At 45.6% G+C, this 12225-nt stretch overlaps 1 protein-coding gene across 1 annotated transcript in view; it reads right to left on the bottom strand.

Moving 5' to 3' along the window:
- Positions 1 to 3794: 3794 nt before the first annotated feature.
- The window catches only part of LOC148506665 (solute carrier family 22 member 13-like), a 63865-nt gene continuing 55434 nt past the window's right edge, over positions 3795 to 12225 (bottom strand). The window contains exons 9-10 of the mRNA XM_088446405.1: positions 6848 to 7057; positions 3795 to 4070 (exon numbers count right to left, since the gene is read on the bottom strand). Of these exons, the coding sequence (XP_088302531.1) occupies positions 3977 to 4070; positions 6848 to 7057 (304 nt within the window). The 3' untranslated portion in view covers positions 3795 to 3976. The remainder of the gene's footprint in view (positions 4071 to 6847; positions 7058 to 12225) is intronic.

Raw genomic sequence — 12225 nt, 5'->3', positions numbered from 1 at the left:
AATGCAACAGCGTTCAACAGGTATAAACCAAACCAAACTAGCCACAGAGCTTAAATGCAATGATTAAAATAGCCGCCACCTATTTATTTTCTCAGAAAAGCCCAGCTCAGCCCAGATATTGTTTGATCGTTGATCGTTTGCAAACCATTTGCATATTGTACAGGCTGAACGATCACAATTTCAAAGGAAAATTGCTGAAAGATATTGTTCAGGGAGGCAATCGTCTAGTGCAGTGGTTCTCAGACTTGGTCCTCAGGACCCCAAACAGTTCATGTTTTCCAGGACACCCTGCAGGTGCACAGGTGTATTCATTACTCCCTAAAGCATTTTAAAAGATCCACAGGTGGAGCTAATGATTTTCAATTGTGATTCTGTGAGGAGTCCTGGAAAACATGCACTGCTTGGGGTCCTGAGGACCGAGTTTGAGAACCTGTGGTCTAGTAGATATGCACCAGCTGCCTATAAATCACGGCTGTCCAGTGCTTCCTCCAACTCTTTTCAAATGGTCCTTCTGTCCCAGGCCAACACATATCGAGCTGGAGTCTTCCTCAGGGCACGCCAATGATTAATCAGATACAACAGAATATGTTTATCTGTTGAAACTATTGTATATGGAATGTTTATTATGCCAGTAACTACGGTTTTATTGACATTTGGGTGGACTCACTATCTTTAAAAGTCTGCATGCCCTACTATTTTAGATGAAACAATAAAAGGTATGTTTTAGTCTATACCACATGTTCACATATTTTTGTGATTTAATACATTTATTTAAAAGAGTGCTCCACAAAAAAGTCATTTCTTGTATTTTTTAGCCCTTGCTAAAATAATTTTGAGTACCCCTCAGAAGTGGGTCTGGCATGGAGAGAGACCCAGAGACTATGTAGTTTGGTAACTCTGTCAGGGGCCGTCTTAGAGTGGGATACAGGTTCACACATATCTCTAATCTATATAACTCCCACTCTTAGTTCTTGTCGCCTCTCGCCAGGAACTAAGCACCCAAACAAAACATCAAAATAAAGAAATAAAACCTAACTAAAAGCTGTCACAAACCTGGATAGTTTTTACCTTTTGTGACTAACCTCTGCCAGCTGCTCCATGGATCTGTGTTTGTAATTCTCCTGGGACATCTGCTCTGGCTGAATCGTGCTGGCTGTAACATCTCTGTGTGTGCAGACTGCTCTCCCCCCACACTGATTAAACACCTGGACCCTGCCCTGTCTGTGAGCATTGCTAATCTTAATTGGAATCACAGGTGTGGTCCTGATTCTCAAGGGCTGCAGAGATGATTACTCCCTCTGCATGTTGTGCCTTGCTCCACTCAGAATGCCACTGCCAGACCACCTGTCTGTATCCACCAATCGCTGCCAGACTCTAGGTATATAGATCCTCCTCTAATAGCACTCAGTGCTTGAACATCTTGTTACATTCCGTGGTGTACTGCTTGTGCTATAGCTGTACCTCTGTGTGCCAGTATGTCCCAGGCTCCTGCTGATTCCTAGACCAGTGCTATCCATAAGCCTGCTGCGTTCAGCTATCCACGCTACCAGCCTCTCACCTACGGCTCCCAGGCCACTCCAAGTAGCTTCCATGCTACCAGCTTCTCCACACGGTTCCCAGGCCACATCAAGCAGCTTCCACGCTACCATCTCTCACCCACGGCTCCCAGGCCGCACCAAATAGCTATCCACGCTACCAGCCTCTCACCTACGGCTCCCAGACCGCTCCAAGTAGCTTCCACACTACCAGCTTCTCCACACGGCTCCCAGGCCGCACCAAGTAGCTTCCACGCTACCATCTCTCACCTACGGCTCCCAGGCCGCACCAAGTAGCTTCCACGCTACCATCTCTCACCCACGGCTCCCAGGCCGCACCAAGTAGCTTCCACGCTACCATCTCTCACCCACGGCTCCCAGGCTGCACCAAGTAGCTTCCACGCTACCATCTCTCACCCACGGCTCCCAGACCGCACCAAGTAGCTTCCACGCTACCAGCGCCTACCCACGGCTATCCAGCCGCTCCACGTAGCTACCCAGCTACCAGCATCTAACCACGGCTATCCAGCCGCTCCACGTAGCTACCCAGCTACCAGCGTCTAACCACGGCTATCCAGCCGCTCCACGTAGCTACCCAGCTACCAGCGTCTACCCACGGCTATCCAGCTGCTCCACGTAGCCACCCAGCTACCAGCATCTACCCGCGACTATCCAGCCGATCCACAAAGCCACCCAGCTACCAGCGTCTACCCACGGCTATCCAGCCACTCCACGTAGCTACCCAGCTACCAGCATCTACCCACGGCTATCCAGCCGCTCCACGTAGCCACCAGCTACCAGCGTCTACCCACGGCTAACCGGCCGCTCCACGTAGCTACCCAGATACCAGCGTCCACCCACGGCTATCCAGCCACTCCACGTAGCTACCCAGCTACCAGCATCTACCCACGGCTATCCAGCCACTCCACGTAGCCACCAGCTACCAGCGTCTACCCACGGCTAACCGGCCGCTCCACGTAGCTACCCAGATACCAGCGTCCACCCACGGCTATCCTGCCGCTCCACGTAGCTACCCAGATACCAGCGTCCACCCACGGCTATCCTGCCGCTCCACGTAGCTACCCAGATGCCAGCGTCTATCCACTGATATCCAGCCGCTCCACGTAGCCACCCAGCTACCAACGTCTACCCACGGATTCCCAAGCCACAACAAGTAGCTTCCACGCTACCATCCGTCTGCAAGCCCATCTACTAGTAACCTGACCAGCTCAGTCAGCCTTCCTGCTGGTCCCAGTCCGGTTCCTCCAAGTCCACTCACCTCACGGCTCATTAGCTGCACCAAGTAGCTTCCGTGCTACCATCCATCTGCAAGCTCATCTACGGTACCCCGACCAGCCAAGTCAGCCTACCTGCCGGTCCCAGTCCGGTCCCTCCAAGTTCCTTCTGGTCTCATTCCAACGTCTCCAGTTTCCAGTTCCAGTCACTCATCACCAAAGGCAGTTCTCATTGCTACCCACTTCTTATAATAAAAGAGCTATTCATGTTAACCATGGTTCCAGTCCAGCCGGCCTCCAGTGATTCCAGTTCATCACCTGATACAGGTAACTCACTAGCACCAACTGTGACAAAAGCTAGGACCTAGCCAGTGCCTTACTCTAAAGGTACTAAAAACAAGATTGAGCTTAAGATGGAAGGGGAGGGGTTTACATAGGGGGAGGGAGACAGTTTTCAACTAGCTAGTGTCCGACTCCACCCTTCACTATGCATAACCCAGATGTAAGGCATCCCCCAGATAGATGAAAAAGGAAATTGTCTGTTAGCAAATGTATGATTTAGCCCCAGAAACACATGTTGATGTTGATCGACTTTCATCGGTTTTCAAAATCGATTAAATTCGACCTTTAGTAAATTATACCTTATAGTTGGGAAAGACCCCCTAGCTTAATTCTAAGTTTCAGTATAAATCAAAGCTGCCCAGTATTTGTTTGCTACATGCAAAATCAGACAGCATTTTCTCTTCAAATAAAAAAATGAATAAATGTATTTGCACCCCTTGCCTTGCAACATGGTTTGTTCAAAGGGTAAATTGATCCTCGTTTGCTCCTTTTAATGACTTGCTCTTCACTCTGAATCAGCTCCTCTGTTTAACAAACCACTAACTATAGTCTGTGTTTTATAATTTTAATATATGTTTAATAGAAAAGATTACAGAGCTTTGTGTGCTCTTATAATTACAGGAGGAACACAATAAATAGTTGCATCACAGGTACAATTTGCAGTTACTGACTTCCCATTTACTCATTAATATTTAGGCTATCTCAAAATTAAAATCTTGGCTGTCTATCATAAATAAAGCAGCATTGGAAACCCAGTACTTCCCAGAGTTAAAATATAAATATTTGTAAAGCATTATTGTGAGGGAAACAACAGTTTGTGGAAACAAGTTCTCCAATGTATCCAAACTTTGGTACTTAAAGTTCCTAAACGCGAGTTGATGTTTGTGGTTCTTTAGGATCCAGTTCATGTTTATGATGGTTTTCATTTATCACTTGTTCATTTGGTATATCCAGAGACCTGTAAGTAAAAGGAAAAACAAAAACGTGCCTTCAGAGGCTTTTAATATGTACATACAGCCAAAATTCAACATGCAATGGCAAGGTATTACGGAGTTCAATAATGTGTCTGAAATAAAAGAAATGTTTAGAATAAACTAAATATATTGACCACTTTATCTTTATCAATATGCAGCATGTTAGGGCAGATTTGTGTTTTCCATGGTACACAGGGACAAATAACTCCCAGAACATTTTGGGCTGAGCTGCCTATATAATTGTATTTTATTACAAACCAATACAAACAGCTGGAGATCAACCTTTGTCTGTCTCTCGACCATCAGATTCACCATGCACAGTATGGCCACACAGGTTATTGGGCATGCTGTCATAATCAGTAGATGATACTAGAAGGAAGAGTGTTGGGAGATCCCCATCCCTAGAATGAAGAATAGTTGGAACTATCCTCTAATCAGAATACTGATTATGGTGATGTCATAATACACCCAGCATTCAAAAAGGCAGACAAGTTATTTGGGTCACCACCAGGGATCTGGAGTCTGCATTTTATTCATCAATAGAGTGGGATGGGGTGAGCATTATAAAGCCATTATAGGTCTAGAATATGTATAAGAAAGACGTCATGGGTCTGTAGCAGTATAGCATGGGCAACATAGATTGTGGGTGGTCTGCATTATAAAGCCACCAGAGATTATAGAGGACGTCTGCACTGTTATACCTAACAGAGATATAGAGGGCATGTGTTGGAATACCATCAGAGATTTGGAGGACTAAAATTGTAAATCCACCTGGAATTGAGGATCTGCATTTTATAGTGCTCTCTAGAAGAGGATTGGTACTGAATAGTAGTTACAAGTATACATTGTATTTTGACTAGAAGACACCAGATCACTCAATATTGTCAATATTATTAGGATGCTCTCTGTGTTTATTGGTCATTAAGATGCGTTCTGTACTGTATGATGGTAATCAAAATAATTTCTGTATTATAAAGAGGTTACCAGAGGTCTGTCTGTCAGTATATATGTTACTGGAAAGCTCTGTGTATTGTATCAGTCCTTAGCAAGTTCTCTGTATTGAATAGACATCATCAGCATAGTCTCTTGATTAAATAGTAGTCAGACAAAGCTGGAAGGTGCTGTCAGGGACGTATCTACCCCTTAGCCAGGATGGCACTCGTCAGGGGTGCCGGCCAAGGGTGGGCCCGATCCGGCTGTGCTACCTGCGGCCAGCAAGGTAGAATCAGGATGGGACTGCCAGGACTGGAGTCCCGGCCCGCCCCTGGTTCCTTACCTGTCACTCTGGATATCCAGGGTCACGCAGCTGCTGGCGCTTGCCAGTGGCTGCCTAGTACAAAGAATAAAGTTTTTTTTCTTCTTTTGAGACAAGGCATGCGTGACATCACGCATGCCACAGGCACGGAGGAGCCAGACACAGCATGATCGGGCACAACTGCAGGGCGCAGGGTGACATCTAGATGCCCAGACATGGTAAGTATATGTGGCTGCGGGGGACGCATGCGAGGGGCCAGGGGCTGGAGAGACAGAAGGGGGGGTTGGAGCTAGAGAGACAAAAGGGGGCCTAGCTGGTGAGAGAGAATGGGAGCTGGCTAATGAGAGAGAAGGGGGGCTGGCTGTTGAAATGGGGGGACTGGCTAATGAGAGAGAAAGGGAGCTGGCTGGTGAAACATAAGGAGGGGTGGCTGATGAGACAGAAGGGAGTGCTGGTTGAATAAACAGAAGGGGGTGCTGGCTGGAGACAGAAGGGTGTGATGGCTGGAGAGGCAGAAAGGCTGGCTGGTGAGACAGAAGGAGGTGTTGGCTGAGTAGACAGACTGGTGATACAGAAGGGGGTACTGGCTGATGGAGACAGAAAGGGCTAATTATTATATCCATCATATTTTTTTTAATATTAAATAAAATTTATTTTAAGTTTTTTCTTCTTAACGTTATAAGTATAGAGTATAATTGTTTAGAAAATATGGGGAGGGGCAGTCCAATATTTTGCCATGGAGCTCGGACCCCTATATACACCCCTGAGTGTTGTATTTGATTATAGCCTTTGACATAAAATTTGTCTATTCTTGGCACTCTGGTAGAAGAGCCTAGGCCATTTGTTTGCGTTTGCCCATCAGGCCAAAAGGTGCTAGTCTATCTTACATTATCAGAGCTGAAAGTGTGAGGAATATGTATGTAACTTTATTCTGCTAGAATGCATTCAATAGATTGGTCTGTTTATACACACAAGTATGACTACTAATGTCACAACAATTAACTGGTTGACAATTTAACTTTATATATGAAATCAAGTCTAATTAGCACAATGTCTAAAAATGTGGGATGTGGTTTAGCGATCAGTGAAAAATTTATATTCTATTAAACTACACTTTTTAACAGAGTGGATTGGAATGATAGAATAATAGTTAACAATGTATTTTACCTTGTCATTTTGGATTTTTGGTTTATATAATTAATTGAAATTATTAATAACATACTGTTATAGTGTTTATTTATTTGTACTGAATTTTGGATTTTCTTTTTAAATGATAAAAAACAGTGATTTCATTGGTAGGTGTGTAGCTATTATTATTATTATTATTATTATTATTATTACTGTTAATAGTATTACCATTGTTTTATTGCAATGTATTTATAAAGAACAAAAAAGAAGGATCAAGTCAATTTTGAAATACAGTAGATTAAGAAGATTTGTAACACTACAGATAGCTGCTCCTGTATGTGATAATGTGTTCCATTTGTTAAATTTTGGAAGAGTTACCTTGTAATACCATTGGCTTCATCTGTATGGTCCTGAAGATCCATGTTCCTTGTTTCTGGTAATAAGAAGCAGAGGAGACCTCCGATGACCGGGCCGCTGCCATAGATGGCCATTGGTATAGCTGGATGATACTTGTCCAAGAGGCTAATGAGCGGAGCAATTATTCCAGCTACACGGGCAGTCATAGAGCAGAGCCCCACTCCATTCTGCCTGCAAGGGAAAAATTACGAAAGAAAATGTAAAACTCCTGAGTTTTATCCTGGAGCCAGCCAATGTCACCTTCTCTGTAGGAATGCAAGTGGAAACTAAAAGTCATCTTCATGCAATACTAGATCAACGCAGCACAAGAAAGCCATTCAGGGCACAAACAAGGGAAACAAATAATGAATTAATTCACCTTAAGCAAAATAGCTATCCATGACACCCAGAAGGCACTATGCTGGAGATGTATCAAACCTTCAAGAGAAAGAGAAAGTGGAGAGATTGCCCATAGCAACCAATCAGCATCTGTCATTTTATAGACTGTGCTAGATAAATTATAGAAGTGTACGGGCCTCTGTGTTTTGGTATTGGTATTGGTTTGGGAAAAAATACTCAAGTGTTTTGGTTTGGTTTTGGTTTAGGATTTCTTTAAAATTGATAAAACAGCTAAAATCAGGTAATTTGGACTGTTTACATAACATCCAAAACCAGAGATCTGGTTTTTAGATCCAAGATCCGAACTTTAGGGTAGACCCGAGATGGGACTCAGGGTCTCATTCAGACCCGCTCGCGAGCGCAGGACGCTCGCAAGCGGGTTGATGGTACCCAAATGCGCATGGGCACGACAGAGGCTGCTCCGTCGCGCGCATGTGCGAGACCCGGCGAGCGACGGGGTCTCGCACCAAAGGGGGCGTGCTGTCGATGGTGAGTGACAGCACGACCCCTTTGGTGGGCGTGCCTGCCCAGACGGAGGCATTCCCATGGGAACGCCTACCGTCTGGGTCCGGCCCCACTGACCTCACTAGTGATGTCAGTGGGAGTGATTTTGGCTCTGATAGAGCCAAAATCACTCCAGGGCTTGCGGCAGTGAGACCCTACAGCAGGGTCTCGTCGCAAGCCCGATGGTCACGATGGTCTTGACCATAACCCACAGCTATGCGAGCGTCCAGGAGGACGCACCAAAAAAAAAACACGCCCTGATTCAGAGCGGGCGCTCGTTTAGAGCGTCCGGTTCTGTATCAGGCCCTCAGTTCTATTTGGAACCCCAAAAGTGACCCAATTCGGGACGTGGTTCTTCTTGGAATCCCAAATGTGACCCGAGCCAGGAATCGGTTGGCCTCGGAACCCCAAAGTTTGGGCATGTTCGATTTTCAGCAAAATCTAATTGCTCATCTCTAAGATAGATGACAGTTAGAAGCGAATTGGCTGCTAAGGGCAACTTCACCACTTCATCCCTCTCGAAGGTTTTATACATCACCCCTTATCTCACACACACACACTGTATATAGAGCAATGCAAAGACACACACACTGGGCCTGATTCAGACCCGCTCGCGAGCGCTGAGCGCTCACAAGCGGGTCGATGGTGCCCTAATGCGCATGCGCATGACAGAGGGAGCTCCGTCGTGCTCATGCGTGAGACACGCATAGCGACAGCCAAGCTGTCGCTATGGGTCTCGCACCAAAGGGGGCGTGCTGTCACCCACAGCTATGCGAGCGGCCAGGAGGCCGCTCCATTTTTAGGTAGGAGGGCCCTGATTCAGAGCGAGCGCTCTGGTCAGAGCGTCCGGCTCTGAATCAGGCCCACTGTACACTAGTGGAATTAATTCTGGACACTTTTAGGAGATTTTTGAAATTTTGCGTTTAGTCATTATTTTTACATTATAATCACTTATAATTTATATTCCAATCGAAGTATATGTGAGTATAATCATTACTATTTATTTTTAAGTTGTCATTTGTCAGATTTCCAGTGAAAAAATTCAGTAAAACCACAGTTTTACAGGTATGCTGTTATTATGGAAAAAAAAAATGCAATTTCAGCAATACACAAAATTAATATTTCATTGGATATCCTCTGTTTTTAAGAACAGCTTTGATTAGTCGAGGCATCGAGTGAACCAGACGTCCCAGATCTTCAGGTGAAATCACGTGGTACCAGGCCTGGATTATGGCTTCGACCAGCTCTCTTGTTACTTGGATTTTTTCGTGATACCATCACTTTAAGCCTTGACCAAAGATTTTCTATCGGATTTAAATCCTGACTATTTCCTGGCCAAGGCAAGACAGATTTGGTGATCACCGAACCGCTTCATGGAACTGTTGGCGGTGTGGCATGGCGCTCTATCCTGCTGAAAGATACACTTCTGTGGGTCAATTTCGAACAAATGCTCGATTGTGGGCAACAGTTTCACCTCCAGCACTGCTTCTTAATACTTTTTGGCATTGATATTGCCATCAGCGACAGCACACACAATGGCTGGCCAGGCTGCCATACACCATCACACTCACTGGGTGCTTCATAGTTGCCGTGGTGCATTCGGGCAAAAGATCTTCACCAGGCCGATGCCGAACAAATTTCACTCCATCACTCACGAAGATGCTGATTTTCGTCTCGTCTCTCCAAATAATCTTATCCCAGTCTTCTTCTGTCCACTCATTGTGTACAAGAGCCCAATCTATACATTTTTGCCTCTGTTTCTGGTTTCTTTCTAGGGGTCTTAGCTTGCAAACCATTGTCACAAAGTTTTTTTCATTTGGTTCGGTCACAAACTTGGACACCAGATGTTTTCATTATGTTGTTGAAGGCTTTTGCAGACCTTCGACGGTTCTGCAGGGCCAGGCGACAGATTCTGCGATCATCTTGTTTTGTAAGCATGGGCTTTCTCCCCGTTTTTGTGGCTGATTTAGTCGATCCACTGCTCACAACCCTTATGCAGAGTTTCCTTACACCTGGCTTTGTTGCCCCACCGCCCAACCTCTTTGCAATTTCTTCATAGGTATACCCTTCCTCACGAAGCGTCATGGCTTTGCCTCTCTTCCCAGGCGACCAGTAAATACGTTTCGAGGTATTCAGAGGCATTTTAGTCATTATTCATACTTTGACCAGAGCTGCAACTAGCTTTGAGGATTGCTTGTAAAAGCTGCCACAGTCTGGATGCATTGAGGGCCTGATTCAGAGGCGCTCGCAAAAAGCGAGCGCTCGCTCTGAATCAGGGCGGGCGCTGTTTTTTTTTAGGAGCGGCCACTTGGCCACTCGCATAGCTATGGGTGACCACCCACAGCTATAGCAAGCGGCCATGATGATAGTCGCGATGGTCAAGACCATCGCGACCATCGGGCTTGCGAAGAGACCCTTGTAGTAGGGTCTCGTTCATCGCAAGCCCCAGAGACCTCGGGAACGCCTCCGTTTGGGCAGCAACCCCCCCGGCCCACCCACCAAACGGGGTGAGCTGTCACTCAACATCGACAGCTCGCCCCCTTTGGTGTGAGACCCAGAGCGATGGATTGCCCATCGCTGGCCGGGTCTCGCGCATGCGCACGACGGAGCCGGCTCTGTCGTGCGCATGTGCTGTGGGCCATCGACCCGGTGGCGAGCGCTCGGCGCTTGCGACTGGGTCTGAATCAGGCCCTGAGTGCTGAACAAAGCACATGAGCCTGCATGGATGCTGTGTGGGACCTGCTCCCGGATCCTGTCAGCATGCTGCCTGCTGTAACTGGTGACAGCCTGTATCTTCACCACTGACAGTGGCTGGTAAGTGTATTTCAAATTCTTTCTCCCACTCTATCTCTCCATCCCCCTCTCTCTTTCTCTCTGACAAATCAAGTAAAAATCTTAAGTAGAAACATCATAGATTAAAATAAAAACATTAAAGTATTGATTTGGTATAGCAGAATATGAATTTTCTGCATAAATATCAAATACTTTTTTTTTTTTATTAAAAATGTCCAGAATTCATTCCACTACTGTATATAGAGCAATGCAAAGACACACACACTGTATATAGAGCAATGCAAAGACACACATACACACACACACTGGACCTCATTCAGAGTCGGTCGTAGCAGCCGCACGTTCGTATGGCCAACGCCCGCAAAATCCGATCGTACGGCAGGTTGATCATAAACAAAGTGACGCCCATTCGTTAGCACTGCACCTCCTCTAGCTACCGACTGATCTGATCGAACGAACGAGTCAATCGTAGTCAGGCGCTGTCAGTCACTGTATGCTAATTATGTTCTGATGTTTGCGGCCGTATGTGTTGTTTTGATGGTCACATGTCATGTTTACATGGACTATCGATCAGCTTGTTATTAGCTTGTTGTCAATTATCTAATTAAGAGTGTTTAACTCTTGCTGTTCTTTAAAACGAGTTTTTTATCAAGTGTCAAACTTTATTGTTCATTTCGTGGGTGTTTTCTCCGTTCTCTTTTTTTTTTTTTCCCACAATTTTAAAAACAAAGTAAGGTTTATTATCTGTGAATGTACTGTTGGTAATTGTGTTAACTTTAAATATGCATGTGCTTTTTGCGTTAGGATCATTTGCACTCTTATGTTTGCAATCAAATCTGACCTTATTTTTCGGGGCACATGATTAAAGGATTGGCCAATAGTGTGTTTTTTTGGAAAGTGAGTAAATATTTTAGCCAATCATCTTTTTTTTAGCCCATGTATATTTGATGTTTTCTGAAAAATCGGCCATTGCCATCATGAGAGCTGCGGCCTTTACCAGGAGAGAATTGTTGATTCTCGTCCAGATCCTGGACAGGCGGATTGCGACCGCACAGCCGCCCATTTCCAACTGCTTAAAGCGGGTGGCCTATGCGGAGGTGAGGCGAGCCCTTCGAAGTGCGGGATACAGGCACAATATAGCACAATTAGAGAGGCGGTGGTCAGATCTGCGCCGCCGGTCGCCTGTCCTTTTGCGGAATTTGCGGGCGCGACTACTCAGACATAAGTATGCGTTTGTATAAATATAATAATTAGTGGACTGTTAAAAATGTATGTTCCTTTTCCAAATCTTTTAGTTAATGTTAAAAAACCCTTCTGTATGTTGTCCCTATTGTCCTGAATGTGTAAAGTGTACTTGTAATGTGTAGTCGAAATAGAAAACTAAACTTTTTTGTTTTTTAAATACATTTTAGAAACACAGTGGAGACAGAAGGGCACGCAGAACTGGAGGAAATGCAGGTCCCAACCTGCAGCCCTCACCTTCCCCATCCGCTCAACCCAGCCCTCCCTCCCCACCACCATACTCCCCCAGTAACCCTCCCTCCCTCTTCCAATCCTCCCCGAGTATTCCTCCCTCCCCTGCCCACTCATCCCAAATATCCACTCCCGTGGCCGAGTCCACATCCCAAATATCCCCTCCCTTTGATGTTTGCCACTCCCACCAT

This window comes from Taudactylus pleione, unplaced genomic scaffold, assembly GCF_031769625.1.
Source record: "Taudactylus pleione unplaced genomic scaffold, aTauple2 ptg000398l, whole genome shotgun sequence".
NCBI lineage: Eukaryota > Metazoa > Chordata > Amphibia > Anura > Myobatrachidae > Taudactylus > Taudactylus pleione.
This window is presented reverse-complemented; position numbering and strand designations above follow the sequence as displayed.